The 20094-nt window shown below is 39.9% G+C and overlaps 1 protein-coding gene across 1 annotated transcript; it reads right to left on the bottom strand.

Moving 5' to 3' along the window:
- Window positions 1-17674: 17674 nt before the first annotated feature.
- On the bottom strand, window positions 17675-18349 carry LOC121776800. Its single transcript, XM_042173964.1, has one exon. It carries the CDS (start codon window positions 18347-18349, stop codon window positions 17675-17677), a length of 675 nt encoding a protein of 224 aa, XP_042029898.1.
- Between the last annotated feature and the right edge of the window lie 1745 nt (window positions 18350-20094).

Genomic DNA, 20094 nt, shown 5'->3' on the forward strand with positions numbered 1-20094 from the left:
GTTTATGAAGTTGATTTTGGTAGTGGTTAGGTTCGGATTGCTTGGATCCAGAGTGGATTAAGCGTCCGACATGTGGATCTGAAGCAGATTTGTTTGATTGTGCTTGAGTTTAATGTTTCATTTCTGTGTTCTGTTTACTACGTCTAGTAGAAGTAGATCTGTTGGTTTCCGATTAATCGTTAGTTTCCGACGTCCAAATCTGTATGTTCTGTTTGAATCTAGTTATTTACTCTATTTTCTCCATGTTCGTGTTTAAATTAGGTAACGAGATGCAATTTGTTGTTAGTTAAATTCAGAGTTTGTTATCTGCAGCCTTTGATCCGTACTTTGTTGTTTTAGGGAGATGGTCCCCACTGCTTGCGTTCTTTTTGTTTAGCTAAATTAGGTAGTAGTTCACTAGGTCAAGGAAATTTGTTTGAGGATTTGAAGTTACAAATATGTTTCATGCCTGCATGATATTTTCAATTTCCTAGGTCTAGTGTTAGATTTTATTCCTAAGTCTAGAGTTAACTTTCCTCAACCCAAAATTGCGTGGCAGCAGCCAATCACCTTTCCAGAATCACCTAAATGCCTTCATACTCATCCATCTTCGTGGGATCGATCCCTACTTCCCTGTACTAATTCATAGTATAGCGGGTTGAGGGTTTAGAAGGCGGAATTTGTGTGTTCGATGACCGAGACTTCTGAGAACCTCGGAGTTCCTAGACCTCGTGATCTAGCGGATTCTCTAGGTTTGCGAAGCTTGACCTGGCACAAAAGTACACACAGCAAACCACCACTTTCAGAGTTAGCGGAGTTTTTGTTGATTTTTTGTTAATGTGAATAGGAGTTTTTAGGTCTAGGTCTTTGTGTGTCGCATGTGCTAGTGAATACAATACGGCAAGATTCTCTTAGTAAGAGCAATTGAAGATAGGATGCATGTCAACTTTGAGGCCTTTTTTTTCCTTAATAAACTAACATCGGTTTGAATGAAGTAAGAACGATAGAGGATGACTTAGATGACCTAGTTGTGAAGCCCACTATAAGAGTGAGTTATAAGCCTAAACACTTTGAGCTAACATGTACAAAGGGGTCCGCCACTGAATGCTTAGGGAAAAGAGTCTGAAGGAGAATAAAGAGGGTTTCTGGAGGTATAAGCTGGACGAAGTCCAGGGAAATGAGGTATAAGCTGGACGAAGTCCAGAGAAAAAAAAAAGAAAAGATCAGAGGTATAAGCTGGACGAAGTCCAGGGGGAATAAAACAATATATATATAAAAGTGGGAATAGAAGAAAAAGAAATCTACGGGCAGGAAGCAATAGTAACCTGGCCCAAGAATTAAAAGGAAAAGAGGATTATATGAATGAGAAACTCGCATAACCCGAAGTATCAGTGGTGTGACATTGACTTAAGAGTGAATCGATCCTAACGTCCCTGGTGAGGAATGAGAGATCGAGTGAATCCAACAATTGGGAAGTCAATAGGCTATCTTAGCGAACTGCCAGACCGATTAGGTAGAAGAAGGGAAGGGGAGGATTTGGAGACTGTAGACGAATCTTGATTGCGTAGCTTTATTAGCTCGTGTGTCCCTTGAGTTAGCCTTCACTAGAGTAATCATAACAAAATATAATACTCATAGGCATACTCAGACTTACGATTAAAGCTATTAGGAAGATACTCCAAAGGTAAACACATTCTCAAAGGATGACGAGTAATCACTGATTAGTCATAAAACTAAGTCAGTATAACCCTAAGGACATTACATGAATGACTGGTAAACTTGAATATAACAATTATTCTTTCTCAAGCACTATGGTATATTCTTTACCTCAATCAAAGTCATTTGACATAGTTAATATGATATATACTTGCTATGCAAAAGCACAACTAATATCAAACTTAGTACACACCATAACTTACATGAGGCATATATCTCTAAAACTAGTCTCATAATTCTTGTTCTCACTAAGCGTCAAATGACACTTGACTAAAGGCAAGACAATTCCATCATGAAAGGTAAAAACCTTTGCATGGAAATTGTAATGCTAAAATGTTCGAAGCAATGTGTAGATATAGGATTCCTAAAAGAATCTCAACATTCTTTCTAGAAATCTTAAAGACTTAGATGCTTAGAATGTAGTTAGTTTCTCTTAAATTCTTTATCTTAAACTGGGTAGACAACTAGTTTCCTACGCCAGATGTCAATCTTAGTTGTTTGCAACTTTTTTAGATTTCATCATCGTAGAGTACCAATAATACTATATTTAATGCACTTTCAACTTCCTTGTGCTTACAACACTACTAAGGGAACAAGTCAAATTCAAAACATTTGACAATTTTGATAAAACATATATACTCTTATTTAGATGCATGCCTAAGACCACGAAGGTCTTCATAAGCTTTCAATCATGTGTTTCTTGCCCTTTATTACATACACATTAGGATGTTCCATGTAGATGATTTCCTCAAGACTTCTATTAATAGAAAACTGTCTTGACAATCATAATACATACATTCTAATTTATGTAACTTCTAATAGACAGTAGGATCGATTCAATCATGGCACAACGACATATAAGAAGATTGTTCTCTTTGGGTGTAACCAATTGTCATTGTCTAGACTTTTGAGATCCACATTTACACTTGCAAATTTACTAGCTCCAACTGACTGACACAGTCTATAGGTACTATTGCAAGTCTTGTAAAACATATTGTCTATCTATGATTATAGTTTGCAATCTATCACCTTTCCAAGGATGAATATCCAAATGAACCAATGCTACATTGTAGTTAAAGGGATTATGTTCAAGTTAATCTAAGACTGAGCCTTGCGACACTCTTAGACCCATGAACTGTTAGGGTTTTGTATACTAGAAATCACCTTTCGAGTGATTGGATACTGTAAAACTCTAATTGTTATTTTCCAATAAATGCAACAGATTATTTTTTGTCATAATGTTGTTATGTTTTACATTTAATGGTTGTTTATTGCATATTTAAATGTATAAGCAAACGTAACAAAGTCTAAGTCTTTGCTTTAGTAGACCGGTTGTGGGCGTCGTCCAATTAAGGTAACTCGGTCAGTTCTAAACAAAGAAAAATAAGAATTTCACAACCTAGATAGCCCTAGACTACCTATCGCGAAAGGTTGCAATGTCAGTCCGATTATTTCTAAGCCTTATTAAAATAAGATGACGTTGGTGTGGTATAGCACTGAATGGATCTAACAGCAAGACGAGTCTTTATGCTATCTACTGAAAGACGAGGTCTTGATAATTAATTTCTTAATCAATGTACGTTAGCATTGAGCATACGCTATTGAGTATCTACTACTTTGACTTACCAAAGGTGCGGGTTTTTCGTCACCCAACGATCCAGGTATGTTAGGTAGTGTTGATCATTATCTAGCGGTGCTAGGATTGCTATTACGTTGAATCATGCGCGAGGAGAGTCTCGTTTGATAATATCCACAAGAGGAGCTCGAAACAAGGTTTTATTATTCGGAACCTAGCTAGTTAGAGTTTAATTACTCTATGAATAATAAATAAGAGTTTCTTGCTAAGTCCACTCTTGGAAATTAAAATATGTTAATTAATTAAGTCCATAGTAGACAATAATTAATTAATGGATGTTTCTATCTTAAGCGCGGGAAATAAATTAAATGCAATTACAGGAAACCCGGAATACTTGTAATTTCAGATTTGGAAGGCAGTGCAATATTACTTCTGTAGTGGCTGCTTGTAATATTCCAATATAAGCTTATATTAAATTGTGGGTTCAATTTAATTAGTAAAAAGCTAATTGGGTTAGGCCTGATCCAAATTCTTCCTTAGATCCCTGACTGGGCCCAATATGTGACTTATATAAATAGGAGAATAAAGGAGACAGAAAACACAATTTTTCTATCAAAATTTTCATCCCCCTCTAGAGAGAGAGAGTTCAAAATTTGTGCTTCCTCCGTGAGCAGTTTTTGTCTTCGTTATTCAAGTCCTAGTACGTTGGTGAGATTTGCCCACACAAATATCAGCGTATAGTCCGGGACACCAGTCAGAAGGTTCGAGGTCGAGTACTGAAGATCTTCGCGTGGAGAAGACGCGAGCTATCTTCGATTCTTGATCGAATCAACGAGGTAATTTGGCTAACTCCGTAGTATGCATGTTTTAGGGATTTTATATTCTAAAGCATGATTTTAATTCAAGTTATGAGCATGATACATGTGATAATTACGCGAATAGAATTTGTCTAAATAATCTGCTAAATAGATCAAATATATGTGATCGGTAATTTATGCACGCTTCCGCTGCCAACCCCTTCATGAACTTGTTATGTTCCTAGGAGCACTCCCACTACGACATGGTTCTTACAATCTCAGGTGCTGAAGTTGATTTTATTAGTGCAAAAGTTTCTAATGGTATGACTCCCTAGTAATGTGGAAAATTCGATATCTCTCTCTGCCCTAAGAGTTATCACGTTGTTAGGCTTTTAGTTCCTCTCTTGATCTTAATACAAGAATTCTATCTTTGAAGATTACAGAACTTATAATCTTTCATCATTTGGGACAACCTTAAAACATGTCTGATCAGTACTCAACTCCAATTACTTGGATACCTTTCCAACATGTGTTGGAACAACATTACACATTTAGATGTGCTAGACTAGAGTCGCTCTAGTCCACAACTCATGTTTTGTAGAAGTACTGATGTTCGTTGGTAGTTTCTTTAAGGTGTAACTCGTTGTATCTAAGGTTATCCCATCAACGGTAATATTTTGATGCGTACAAATCATCAATTAATCAAACTTGTCTTAGAAAGACTTCGATTCTGTCATGACCGCACTTTGCCAAGGATAGCAAAAGCGGATAAATCGCGACTAATAAAAGGATTTAAAGAAATAGGGAAGGAATGAGGATAGAACTTGCACATTGAAAAGTCAAACAATATGATAAGATAAGATCCAAGTATTCGATTACAAGGATTTGAATAACAATAGCATTTCGTCAAAAAGAATCAGAGTTTCGATGATGAGAGTTCACTATACTCTCATAACAAACTGCAGTGGAAAGAGTCCAAAGAACAACCTCGCGTATGAAGACACGAAGCATCGAGAGATCCACACTTATTTACTTAAGTAGCATCGACTCTGATCAGCACGCCTCCACCCTATTGCTTAATCTGCACATTTATAAATAGATTCAGGGCTGAGTACAGGAGTACTCAGTGTACACGTGCCAAAAACAAAACATACATTATATATAGTTGTCAAGCCATCAACAATAACACACGAGGTTTTTTCTTAAAAGGCCCGAGCTTACTAAATTCTTTTGTGAGCTAAAAGTTCTTCTATGCATACTAAGTTCATTCATCATTCATCATTCATCATTCATCATTCATCGTTCAATCGTTCATCATTCATCGTTCATCATTCATCATTCATCATTCATCGTTCCGTCATTCATCATTCATCATTCATCATTCATCATTCCATAATTCATCATTCATCATTCATCATTCATCATTCGTCATTCGTCATTCATCATTGCATCGTGCCGGGAAGGTGGCCACCTTCCGCAGACACCATAGCCGGCCAACCCTCTTGGATGGCTCACGGCCCTCGCGCGCTCTATTTCAAATCATAACATTTTGGCATAGCCAAAACCAACAAACATACAGTCCAACAGATAGGCCTCGAAAACAAACATTTTATGGCATGACAACAACTTGAAAAAAAATAATCACAACTCAACTTTGAGAAAAGATGGTATTTCATAATTTCGCAAGTATTTGATTTATATCCACACTAATGTGTTAGATATTAAAAGAAAGCACACCTGATACATTTACTCCTCAATTAAAATTCTCCCGTCGGCCTTACTTTGCCTCCCAGCCAAAAATAGCCTTTTTAACAAAAATAGGGTAACACGCTAATTAGTACTTGAACTATTTCACTTGAGAAAAGAAATGCATGCATCCTATTGGGTAGCACGTATATCTTTAGTCTTGTCTCGTAGGATCTCTAGTCCTTTCTCGGGCTTCACTAAGTTGTAGGATTTATTTATCTACTTTAACTAAATCCAAAGAAGTTCTATTATCTTTAAAATAAATACTTGGCTATCTATCTAATAAACTATGGATTCTTGGAAAATCCACTTCTAAATCTTTTCATTGAATTTTCTTAAGGCCGCCCATGGCATCGCGGGGTAACGCCGATCGGCCCTCGCTTCTCCAACTTCAATATTTTTCATCTTCGGAAACTTAGTAAATTATTCGGGAATTAATTAATTGAGCTCCAACTCAAACCTTTAAATTAATTCCAATCCAACAAATAACAGTTCTCGGCCCAAATTCTTAAATCCAATTCTTAATTAAAGAGACTTCCATCGGACCCCCTCTTCTTTTAATTCAACATGGCCCAACTATATTTTATTTACTCACTTCTGGTCCAAATAAACAATTAAGTAGGAGCCCAAACCAATTAATTAAAATTAGCCCAAGTATGCTCCCCTTTCCTCCTCCACCGGGATTCTCCATCCTCCAATTCTCCTTCTCACATTTCTAAATTAAAATTTGAGGAAACCCAATTCGGAGAAGGAACGGCGGCGCTCTCCCTGGCTCTCTCCGACGAGTTCTCCGTCGTCAAACGCTCGTCGCCGGAAGGCCTAAAGCTAAGTCCCTTTTCCCCTTAAACTTGTTTCCTTGCTTTGCGATATTGATTTAGAACTATTTGGCAACGGGGAATTTGATTATGTTGTTCTAAAGTTGTGATCTTGAGAAAGAGTTTGGCTACTGGAAAGAGTCCTTAATTTTGGCAAGTCTGCCATTATTCTTAGTTCCAAACCAAGTTGTGAAATTTCTTGAGATAGCCATTGGAAGTCTAAGTTCTCGTGCTATCTATTTGTTCTAAAGATCATGCCTTTGGCTGTTGATGTTATTCCTATGATTCTACGTTCTTGTTCATGTGGTTGTTCTATATGATGCGATGGAGAGGGGGTTGTGGTGTTGAGGTAATTACCTTGCTCGGTGATTCCTTTCGGTTGCGTGGCTGCTCCTATCTCACTGCCTCTCCTTCCTCCCTTGCTGCTCCTTTGTTCCTTGAACCTTTGGGAGTCGAAAAGTAGGAGGAAGATGGTGGTGATGGGTGGTATTTATAGCCGAGTCCTTGGCTAGTGAGGGCTGATCCTTGGAAGCAGGATTCTCCAAATCCAGTTAGGGGTTGCCTCCCCATTCATATTTTCTTAATAGGCTTCCATACCTAAATTGGTGAAATTTTTGGGAGAGTGGCCCATGGCTGATCTCACTCTCTATTTTGTCATGTTTCCCATTTTTGATCTCTTGATGAGCTCATTTCTCTTATGCCACTTTGCTTCTTCCTAAGCTTGGAGAAGATACTTTCTTCAAGATTTATTTCATGCTTTTCCATTTTCCATGAATAAACTTTTTCCTTGGGTTTTGTTGATGGAGGAATCTAACCATTTTTGGAATTTCCTTAGGACAACTCATTCTATCTCTAGGAGACTACAAATTGACTCCTTGGCATGGAGTGGGGATTAAGAATCGAGATATGTGTAGAAGGAGTCTCAAGGAAGATTTGAGGATCTTGTAGTTGTCTCTTTGCTCACTTTGGTTTGATGATGTAGAGTGACCTTTGTAAAGAAGTTGTACTATTTCCATTTAATCCTCACATAGGACAAGTATCCTACTACTAGTGGAAGGTACACTTGCACCTTTGTGCATTTGGCTTCCACATTTCCTTTTTGATGAAATGTAGCTTCTAAATTTCATACACAAAAGTAGCATGTACTCCCATCTTCACATATTCTCATGTATATGTATTGTAGTACTTTCTGAAGGTGACAAACATTGTACATATATTTTTAGTATTTTCCTTGAAATTCTTTGCTACTTTCATCCCAAAAGTGAAGCCTTTTATCTTTAATTTCCTAATTGTAACGGTTGTATTTTCCACGGTGATATCTTGATTCACAAATTCCTAGTACTTTGTCCAATGTGATAAAATGAGATGCTACTTAAGTCATCCTTTGAAATTGAATTCAACTAGTTGCTTGCTAAAAAAATCCATTGAGCTCCATGTCGAAAATTATTATCTCCAACTCAAAAAATTTTCCTTCATTTCCAAAGAAAAAGAAATTATGCTTCAAATCCTAGCGCGAAATTTCTGGGCCGTCACAGATTCCTACTTACATAAATATCTCATTCTTTAGAAGAATGCTTGGATTCGTCAATGGAGATTAGACTCCCACTACTGATTATAACACTTTGCTTGTCTTCTTATGGTGTAAATCATTAAGACTTTCTAGTCTTTCTATGTCACACTTCTATAAGTATTCTGAATCAAATGATTCGAACTCATAGTGCATCAAACAGACATTCTCGACTTTCAAGCTATTTAACAAACAAATTGTTAAAATCTTGATAGTCTAGATCAGTTTGAACAATAGCTAAGTATTTTCTTAGCCTTAAGACCAAGAGCCATAAATTCTTTATCATTCATTGTTTAAGAAGTTGATGTGTTGTTTAATATTCAATCTTGTTGCATTTATATTGTTTCAATACTCTGATGCCTTAAACATCAACCATAAAACAATAATTTAGCAGAAATAGCTCCCACCGCAATAAAAGCCTAACTGGATCAAGATCTCTTACTTATAAGTTGCATTTTCATGTAAGTCATTGTCCTTCTTTAAAAGAGGTCAATCCAACTTACAAAGCATCTTCACTCGCTTTAAACAAACTTTGATGACAATTCAGGCTCTTCCATTTCCATATCTAGTATTTTGTTCAAATGAACTAGGACTTAGGAAAAATGCAGCCTTTATGAATTCGTCATCTATCATGTTACTTTCCTCTAACAGTAATATAACGACTAATATTCTGAAGGTTTTCTACTTTTCAGTTAAACCTTCTTGTAGTCATTTCTTATTACTTTAAGCGATGACTTGAGTCAGAAAACTATTTGAGTGATCAAAAGATTCCTCAAAACATTATGTCCCTCTAGGATATTTCAATCGAATCATCTTGACAGATTCTATTGATATCCATCTTTCATCGTTACTAACCAAGACTTGTCTCACTACTTAAAAGAAAATAGTTTGACATTATTCCTCAAAGAGCTAGTCAAGTACATGCATAATGCATTCTCGAACAATCTTCGTGGAATTATGTCGAGGAAATGGAGGACATGAATCATTGAGTATAAACTCCAAGTTTTTAGCGATGAGAATCTTATCCATTTTCGTTCCCGGTCTACATAATTTTTGCATTCGAGTTTACTTTCTTTAAGGATCGTAGACAAAAATTGAATGACATCATGAAGATTTGGCAAATAAACTTATTATCACATACTATGCTCAATACATGATCACAAATAACCACCAAACAATTATGTATCTTGCAACTATAAAATTAAAATTTTATACCCTCAAGCAGAGGTTAATACGCATTAAAATTTTAACATTTTTACTGGTCACAACACCGACGAATAGTCCAGAGACTGCAGCACGGCCTGGCCGCCAAATGTTGCCTAAGCACGACCATCAGATTCAACACACTCCCATAACAATGCTCATGTGTTGATAACAAAATCAAGCTATCTCATAAATTCTGTTTGAACTTCTAAAACTTTAAATTTCTTAGGATTATTGTACCCACAACATGGGTGACGATAATATTAGAAACTACTTTCTAGTTCATAATATTTATATTTGAGAAGTATGCCCTTATGAATTTGCTATTTCTTAGGATTATTGTCCCCACAGCATGGGTGGCGATAATATTAGAAACTGGCTTCATAAAATTTGCAAACCAATCGGTGGAGACCATATACAACGCATTTGTTGTAATATCGCTTAGATATTTTACATGGTTTTTGCATAATTATCACATAAGCAGGTAACGCAGATAATCCACTTATAAAGATAAACACCAAATAAACAGATAAATCCATTCAATGCATGGAATTTAAACACACTGGATAATTAACGACAATTAATTAATCTAGTCAAGGGAGAATCAATTATAAAATTATTTTTTATCTTGGGTAATAATCATCCAAATTCATTTAGGATTTATCAAGATAGAGTTAACTATCTAAACCCATTTAGGATTATTCTAGATTTTATTTCGATAAAATCAAATCCTACAATTCAAGATAATGTTGATCTAGGATTATCATTATTTAAATCATACTAGGATATTACTAGATAGAAACAATTTCATCATAATCCATAAGATAAAAATAAAATCCTATCAACCAAGATTTATACAAATCTTAATTCTATTTAGAATAGACATCTAGAATATATCATACATTACTTAAGATTTCTTAGATAAATTAATTTATCTAAATCCAATTAAATAAGGATTGTCTTATATATCATCTTTATTCTAATCTATCTAGGATATAAATCCAAAAGATAAGGATAACTTGGATCAATGTTTATTTCGATCCATCTAGGATTTGTCTTAATAGAATTAAATCTATTCAAATCCATAGGATAAAAATAAATTAATATTAATATTAATCCTAATCCATCTAGGATTTAACTTGGAGTAAATCCATATCAATCCATAGAATTAGATAATATTATATTATTACTATTCAAATCCATCTAGAACTCATATATGAATAAATCCATATAACTTCATAGGATAAGAATAAAGTATAATATATTGATTCTATTCATGCGAAACTGCTCGAATAATATTGAATCGGGTTAAAAGTGAATTGTAGAGTTTTTTGTATACAAGCAAGATTCTATTCGCGCGAACTTGTTCAAAACATGCTTTTCAGTATACCAAACCTAATAGTTATGTGTTGCCTTATTGGTGCTTATGAAGTGTAGCCTTTTTGAAAGTTATGTGTTCAGCTTTGAACGATAGAAATGAGTTTTTTTTCAAATATGTTTACAAGGAAAATGAAGTTCTCAAAATTATGTAAAGCCATGTTTTGTTTCGAAGGTTTCCTATCTGACTGTCTAGCAAGGGCGATGTCCCTACTAGTCCAGGAGTTTTGTGAAATATGTTCACCAGGAGTTTGTGAATTCGTTTCACCAGGAGTTTGTGAATTTGTTTCACCAGGAGTTTCGTGAATTCTGTTCACCAGGAGTTTGTAAATTAGTTTCACCAGGAGTTTCTGAATTCAGTTCACCAGGAGTTTCGTGAATTATGTTTACCAGGAGTTTTGTGAGTTCTTTTCACTGTGAGTTAGTCCAGATACGACATATGTTCCAGGAAAAATAGATCAACAAATCGCTTTTGAAAAAGGAAAAGGAAAATGTTTTAGTGTTCTCGAACCTTTTCTTAAAAATAGATACAATAGTTTTCTTCTTTCTTCCCCGATTCTTTCATCCTCCCTTAGTCACGATCAACCGGCTTTCTATCCTTAGAAAGTGCGGTCGTGACACGTACATTTGTGGGTCAAGTCATTATTGACCCCATTGCGTCTTGTTTAGTTATGATCACTGAGATCCGGCGAAGCATAAAGTACAAAAAGAGTATTGCAATGGCCCTGAGGAACTCCTAATTTGTGTTTCTCTCTGCAACATTACCCAATGCAATAGAGTTTGTTGATTGGGTTGCACATGTGCATCAACAACCATGTCATATTGCTTAGACAGATTATCGACCAACACCCCTTCACCATTACATCTTCCTTTGTGGAGATGATTCTCTCTAATTAGGGGTGGATAAAAAGAGTAAGTTTCATACGGACAGCTTTCAGAAAGCTCTTAATGCTTTGATCCCGGCCAGTGAAGACAGACGGAAAGAGAAAGGAAAGGCACCGCCAAGTTTAGTTGTAGATGCAAATGATGGAGGGACACGCTCAATTATTTGGTGTGTGTTTGATCCAGGAGGGGATACCTCGCCAAGGTTTTCACTTTCAACTCTGTTTGTTGCATCGTGGTTTCCACCTTGAGGACAAGGTGGATTTCAACCTTGGGGAGGTGGAGGGACTAGGAAAGAGATCGAAAACACGAATAGAATGCGGATCAAGTTATATGGAGTGATAACTGAACCGATTGGATCAGTTAGCAAATGTCGTTGCCACTTAATCAATGCACTCTAGCTCTCGCCCTTTCCGCCTTGCCAAAGTAATTTATAACTCCCAATTTTGCACAACTTTAACAGTAAAGCGGCAAGTTCGGGGTCGATCCCACAGGAAATTTGGTGTGCCGAGTTGTGAGTAGTGAACAGGGGGGGTTGGCTGCTGCCACGCTTTAATTTGGGAGTTTTAACTACTGTTTTAATCTAGACAGAATTTAAACTAGCTAGCTTGATCAACGGAATTCTAACTACTGGGTCAAGTGACTTGTAGGAAACAACAGAAAAGTAAATGCGCGGATTTAAAGTGAAAATAACTTGATTAAACTAAAAACTGATTACAGCGTGAAATTAAACTAAGCTAACACTTGGAATCTAAGAAAGCGGTAAACTGAGAAGAATCTCAGCGGGAAACTTAAGTCACGCTAACAGAAATGAGTATTCTGCAGCGCTCCTTTTGGTCTCTCTTCTAACTAAGCTATCTAACTAAGCTAGAGAATTAAACTAAACTAAGCTAGAGAGCTGGACTACGCTAGATAACTATGCTAAACTAAACTAGGCGGAAAGTAAAGTGTCTCTTCTTTTCTTGTGGTGGCACACACCCTCTATTTATAAGCTCGATTCGGCCTCCAGCTGGATAACGATCTTGTCAGGGAATATTCACTCATTCTGACAATGAGCGACTCATTGATTGCTACGTGCTATTCTTCTAGAATGTCGATGCTTTTTGGTAACAAATTCGTGACTCAGCTTCGTCCTTGCGTCTCATATTCCAGCACGTGTCCCCTTCTAGAACATCGTCCTTGATAACATAATGGTGCGTTGTATCCAGCTCATTTCCTCACGTGCTCTTCTTCCAGAAGCCTGTGGTCCCCTCCTAACTGCTTGATCGCTCCCCTTGATCAACTCCCCCGATTATGAGCCTTTTATCGCCTTTGTACTTGCTTGATCAGGTTGGCCTTGAAGCCTTGGTCTAGTGGTAATTCTGCACATTTAACACTTGTTTTGCGCGATAAACCGATCAAGTAGCATGTATTTCACCCATAAACCGATGCATGAAATAGGCCCTATCAAACTGCTCACACTTAAAACATACTTGTCCCCAAGTATAAAGAAAAAGAAAAGAAAAAGATAGGGCAAATTTCAGGCATGGTTTATTTATTTTTTTAAGTAAAAGAAAAGATGAAAAGAAAAACAAGACCTTAAGATAAAGACACGTATTCACATGTATGCATTAGACCGAATAATTTTCCAACAATCATACCCGAGGTCGAGGTCAATCCATTTGTCAGTAGCTTGTGTTCATTCTCTTTCGCCTTTGCTTGATCAAAGTGTCAGCTTGTCAAGATTGCTCAATTCAAAAACCACTGTTGGATTCACTCAGTCACTCATTCCTCACCTGAGAAGTTACAACTGTTCACTCGATGTTGCCATAAATTTAATACCTTGAATCGGACTGCACAAGATAGTTCCTTAAGGTCTTTGTTTTAAGGTTGTAACGAGGCTCAAGGTTAGTAACATATTAGGGTGGGGTCCTAGGGGTTCTAAGTTCAAAAATAAAAAATAAAAAAATAAAAAATTTTAAAGAAAAATCACATGAGTCAAAAAGCCAAAGATTTGCCTAGACTCGCTGGATTAGAATTGGGATATTTTTTTCTTTGGTGCTCCTTCTTGGTCAGATTTCGACCTTCAGAGAAACTTGGTGCTCCTTCTTGGTCAGATTTTGTTGCCTAGACTCTTTCCTCATGTGATATGAAACCTTGAATTTGGTTTTAAGGCTTCAAAGAAAGGGAAAGAGTGCATAAGCTCGAATTGGCTAACTAGGGGGTGCCTTGACTAATGAGGCGGGTTTGTGGAACGAAGGAAGAACACGACTCAAATGGATAAGTCCTAATGCCTTTAGTCATTACTACTTGTGCAATTTTCATCTCAATATTAAAAATCAACCTCTCATAATTTTTCTTTTGTAAAAATAGTAGAAAGTGTTCTACTTTTGGCTTATAATTCACATATAGAGAGGCTTCACAGTTGGTTTAGAAATTGAGCGTTTCTATCATACTTGCGTCATTCAAATTGATCAAGCTTTTGCAATCAAGTTTTACATGCGAGCATACTGAATCCTTTTTCTAACTCTCCCAAGAAGTAATCAAGTCTTCCATTTATCCAATTTCATGCATATTGCCTATTTTATTACTATCTGGAATTTGTTTTCGAAAATTTTTTAGCATGTACGATTCTACTGTAACTAACGCGTCCCCCTTCCCCACTGCATATGAACTCGTCCTCGAGGGGCTGGATGCAGTGGAAAGAAGGGTTAGGCACAGGCAACGGCATAACAACAATCAAGGGAAACTTCTCACACTTAGACCGGACACTAGGCTAAGTGTGAGATAGTGTCAGCAATCAAAACATGCTAATAACCAAACAAAAACAAAACAGATATAGGCAGGTGAACAAAACAGATAGCAAAAGTAGGCATGCATACTTCTCACACTTGGGTCTAAGTGTGGTGTGGAGCAGAATATCAGTTATACATACCCAAAAATAAGTAAAATTAAAATTGTTTTGGAACTTGGAATGAGTAGAGATCGAGGCGAGGTGTACTTAAGGTTTCCTGTGAGGTTGATTTGGGGATGCTGAAGGTGGCCTGGAAGATGTCGGGCGCCGAGGTGGAGGAGAGCTTGTAGAGGGAGGTGGTGGTTGCATAGCGAGTGTCAGTTGGCGAATAGCCTGCAGAACCTTGGCTTGAACAACCAGTTGTGCTTGTGAATTCTCCACTAGCTGCGTCATCATTTGCTCCATGCGGAGCCTCCATTCATTGGTAGCGTGTGCAGCTCTTCTCACCTGGTCTGTCGGGACTGCTATAGTCGATAGCTCCAACCTCTGCCTTGGCTGCCTGTCGGGACTTGCCGGTCGATCCGTCGGCTTCCTCCGTTTCTCACGTCTGGCCTCCTCCAGCTCTTCTCACCTGGTCTCTTGTTGCTCTGCCCGCTTCTCCTTCCGAGCCTTCAAGATGAAGCGAAGTCTCCCGTCGCTCAATCGTTCAAGCACCTGAATTCTTACAAAGAAATCAATATTAAACAGATCAGGTTTTGGGCAGCGACTGGGAAGCTCCACACCATCCTGGAATTCCAGGGTCCAATTTCGTCTTAAGTATGCTCCGAGAAGGTGGCAGACGTTGAGGTGGCGGGTAGGGCGACTGGCAATCTGACTTATTGAGTGGGCAATCCAATAGCCCAGGTGCACCCTCCTGTGCTCCTTCATGCACCACATGAAATAAAGTTCGGCTAGAGTAAAGATTGACAATGTATTGGCTTGGCCCAGGAGGTTGCAGGCTAGGTAGGCTTGGGCAAGGCGGAGGGCCGGATCAGCAATATAGTCCGCTCTGGACTCAGAAGCTTTAAATTCGGGGGCATGTCCGTTGCACAGGGCTTGCCAGACTGCCTGCTGATCAAAATCTGGCTTCCTCTGAGGAAGGCCAATGTCGCGCCCGAACCATTCTCCACTAGCTACCTGGGCCTCGGTATGGAGTCCCATCCTTACAGAGAACTCGTTGAGGCTCATCTTTTGCTTACGCCTGAATACCCGGAAAGAGACGCTCTTGGCCTCCAAGTTTGTACTTTCGGTAAACCGAAAGGAGGTGAAGAATTCCTTGGCCAGGTCTTCGGGCACGAAGGTATCCTCGATCTCCAGCAGCCATTCAAAACCAATCCCAGTAATATACTGGGTAAATTTCTCCTCAACCCTGATCGTCTCCAGGGCTGGCTGGTGGAGTCTCTTACCTGCCTTCATCAGCTTTGTGGCTGTTACCCTGTGGTGGAACCCTCATTCCACTTGGGGTTTTCAAACACTAGCATCTGCCGGAGGAGGTCCGTGGTCAACACCACAGTTTGTTTGGCATGTTCAGCAGCGGGGGGTGTTGCAGGTCTTTCTTGTTGCCTGCAGGAAGTACGGGCCCACCGGAGCTCTCACTCCTCTGTGTTGCTGCCCTCAACTCCTTGTTGTGGAGGGGCTGGTTAGTCTGTATTAGCAATAACGATGCCCCGGGATGCGGGGCGCATCTTCTTCGGAGGAGGAGGCACAGTCTCCTTCCCCTTCCTTTTCTTCTCAGCTCTCTGGCTGCTGTCCTCAATAGCCATACTTTCATCCACGGCCTCTCCGGCCTCCTGGTTTATCGCCCCAACGGCTCCTACGTTCCCCGGCTCATTCAACAACTGCCGCGCTACACGGAGTCTTTCCTCCTGCCCTTCCTCTGCCCTCTTTATGTTGGTCGTCCGGGCCTCCACTTCCCTCACCAACCTATCGACTTCCAACATGCGCGTCCGGCGGTGCAACGGTTCCTCCTCCCTCTCCGAGACCAACTCATCCTCTGCATGAGGAATGCAGTTCCAGTCCGCCTCCTTTTGTTGCAATATTTCGCTGGGTGGAGGCAGAAAGTCCTCCATAGAATAGTCGTCGATGTTCACAACTTTGATTGGTTGTGTCGGCCTTAAGAGAGTAGGGGAGTTGGAGCCTCCTCCACTCGGTGGCGTAGGGGCGTTGAGAGCGGTCGTGCCCTCTGCATGTGTGGGAGGCACAGATTCTTCTCCGGTGGCTACCGGTTGCGCTTCTTCGTCCACCTCGGAGTCATCCTCACTATACTGCACTAAAGGTGCGACGGGTGTAGGGTCTGTGGTACGAAGTGGGGCTTGTGTTTGGGTGGTGGATGAAGGGTTTCGGGTAGGATTTTGGGATGTGGAAGCTACGGTCTTGTCCTTTGACAAGGTTACTCTCATTTGGGCTTTTACAGTGGCGTAAACCGTCGTGACATTCATATCGGAGGGAAAACTCCGGAGGATTCTTGTCAAGCGTCGTTGCGCTTCTTCGTCCACCTCGGGTAGTGGAGCGGCGGTTGGTGTAGGTGGGCTAGGGTTTCCTATATGGGCCTATGAGGAGGTTTCTTGGTCAGCACTTTCAGCACGGGCACTGGAAGAGGAGGATGAAGTCGAGAGTTGCTCGAGCAACATTGTTTCTGGTAATGGTGGGTAGGTTTTGGATTTTCTTGAAAGAGGGTTTTGAATTTGAGGAGAATTCTCGACGAGAGCAAAAGGAATGATATGTAGGCGGCTTGGGTAAAAGTGATTTACGGATCTGAAACTGCTTTTTATAATGATATCACGGCTATTGGGATCCTCTACTGTTGAGATCCCTGCGGCTGTTCAGATCTTTTCGACTCCTTACGTACGGGCGCGCCTTTTCAGAGTGCCAACTGGCAAAGCTTCTCTGATACGCTTTCTCCTTCTCCCTAGGACGTCCTTTCATTGGAGCCTGACACCTCTTCAGTAACTGCACGGGTCCTTTCACCACCTGCCCTGATCAACTCAATCACTTACCACCAATTAAATTCAATTTGTTCTGATCAAGTGGACAATTAATTTCAGATGAGAATTCCATTAATACCACTTGATTAGCTTCCGTCTTTACTTCCGATTATTTTTTTAACTAAGAAAAAGAAATTAACACACGAAAAACTATTTACACTAGCTACGAAGGACTTGATCGAGTTCTCATAGGACGTCACTTGATCAGTTTAAATAGATTAAGAATTTATTGCTTGATCAAGCTGACTACCCATGAGTACTCGATCATTCCTTTAACTGTTTACTGTCGAGGGTCAGGCATGAATAGTGGAATGTCTTCCACCACAAATGTCTTCATTCCCTCTCTGTACGGCTTCACCCTATGACCATTCACCATAAATGAAGGCGAGTTTGGATCGCTTCCTTGGAGTTTGATTGCTCCATTCGTTCGGATGGCGACAATGGTATACAGGCCTATCCATCTTGACCTAAGCTTTCCTGGCATCAATTTCAGTCTGGACTGGAACAGCAGTACCTTCTGGCCCACCTTGAGTTCCTCCTTGCGAAGGTTCTTATCATGCCACATTTTCATTTTTTCTTTGTACCACATGGTAGAGTCATAGGAGTCCAGACGAAGTTCTTCCAGCTCCTGTAACTGCATCCTCCTTTCTACGGCTCCAGACTCGGTATTCATATTCATTTCCTTGATTGCCCAGTAAGCTTGGTGCTCAACTCCCACTGGCAGATGGCACATCTTCCCAAATACCAGCCGGTATGGGGACATTCCAATAGGCGTTTTGAACGCTGTCCTGTAGGCCCAAAGTGCGTCCTCCAGTCGTCGGCTCCAGTCTTTCCTCGTGGGATTGACTTTCTTTTCTAGAATCGCCTTGATTTCTCTATTAGAGATTACAGCTTGGCCATTGGATTGTGGGTGGTAAGGTGTGGATAAGCGATGGTGGACTCCATATTTTCGCATCAAAGCTTCGATAGTTCTGTAGACGAAATGAGTCCCTTGGTCAGAGATAATGGCCCGTGGTACTCCATATCGGGTAAATATGTTAGTTTCAAGAACTTCGCCACTTCTCTGGACTCACACGTCCTAGTTGCCTTTGCCTCGATCCATTTGGACACATAGTCCACTGCCACCAGTATGTAGAGATTACCTTCAGATACGGGAAAGGGTCCCATGAAGTCCATTCCCCATACATCGAATATTTAACAGACAATGATGGGGATCTGAGGCATTTCGTCTCTAGTGGATATTCCTCCAGTAAGTTGACATCGAGGGCACTTCTTGCAGAATTCATAAGCATCTTTAAGGATGGACGGCCAATAAAACCCACTATCAAGTATTTTCCTTGCTGTTTTCTTTGGCCCAAAATGACCCCCACAAGCTAGTGTGTGGCAGTGGATCATCACGTCTTCCTGCTCCCATTCTGGTATACAGCGTCGGATTACTTGATCAGCCCCCATTTTCCACAGGTAAGGATCATCCCAATAGTAGTATCGGGAATCGCTTTTAAGTTTTAACTTCTGTGCCCTTGAAATTTCGTCACTTCTAGGTAACTCCCCCGTTACCAAGTAATTAGCCATGTCTGCGAACCATGGCTCCTTCTTCGTGTTCTGTCCCTTGCTTCCTTGATCGGGTATTGAATTGATCAGGCAGAGATGTTCTTCAGGGAAAGCATCTGGAATGGCTTCACCATTGTCTTCTTGCAGAATTCGACTCAGGTGATCTGCCACCTTGTTCTCACATCCTTTCTTATCCACTGCTTCCCAATCAAACTCCTGTAGAAGGAGTACCCACCTGATCAACCGCGGCTTTGACTCTTTCTTTGTCAAGAGGTATTTGATGGCCGCATGATCTGTATAGACAATCACCTTGGACCCAAGCAGATAAGGCATGAACTTCTCAAACGCGAAGACTAGTGATAGCATTTCCTTTTCGGTCACATCATAGTTCTTTTGTGCCTGATTCAGAGTTTAGGAGGCGTAAAAGATGACGTAACTTTTCCCTACGATTTTCTGACCTAATACCGCTCCTACAACATAATCACTAGCATCGCACATCACCTCGAAGGGGTGATTCCAGTTGGGAGCACGTATTATTGGAGAGCTTATCAATCGGTCCTTCAGAAACTGGAAAGCGGCCTTGCAGGCATCTGAGAATTCAAATCCCACATCGTTCTGGAGAAGTCTTGTTAGAGGCTGGTCTATCCTTGCGAAATCTTTGATGAACCTCCTATAGAACCCAGCGTGCCCTAAAAAGGCTCTGATCTCCTTCTAGTTTGTAGGGTAAGGGAGTTTTGCAATAACTGCTACCTTTGCTGGGTCGACCTCTATTCCCCTGCTGGATACTACATGGCCCAGGACTATTCCTTTAGTTACCATAAAATAACATTTTTCGAAATTCAGAACTAAATCCTTCTGGCGGCACCTTTCCAATACCCTATTCAGGCTATGCAGCCCTTGATCAAAATCATCCCCATAGACAGTGAAATCGTCCATGAAGATCTCAATACAATCTTCCAATAGGTCCGAGAAAATGCTCATCATACATCTTTGGAAAATGCCCGGAGCATTGTAGAGGCCAAAGGGCATCCTCCTGTAAGCGTAAGTGCCAAAGGGGCAGGTGAACGTCGTCTTTTCTTGATCATCTGGGTTTACAGCGATCTGGAAATAGCCATTATAACCATCCAGGAAACTGAAGTACTGTTTCCC

Source organism: Salvia splendens, chromosome 18 (genome assembly GCF_004379255.2).
Source record: "Salvia splendens isolate huo1 chromosome 18, SspV2, whole genome shotgun sequence".
NCBI lineage: Eukaryota > Viridiplantae > Streptophyta > Magnoliopsida > Lamiales > Lamiaceae > Salvia > Salvia splendens.

Bases quoted from the DNA above. Each gene is read 5' to 3' on its own strand.
- LOC121776800 (XM_042173964.1), bottom strand. From the start codon at position 18,349: ATGCGAAAATATGGAGTCCACCATCGCTTATCCACACCTTACCACCCA.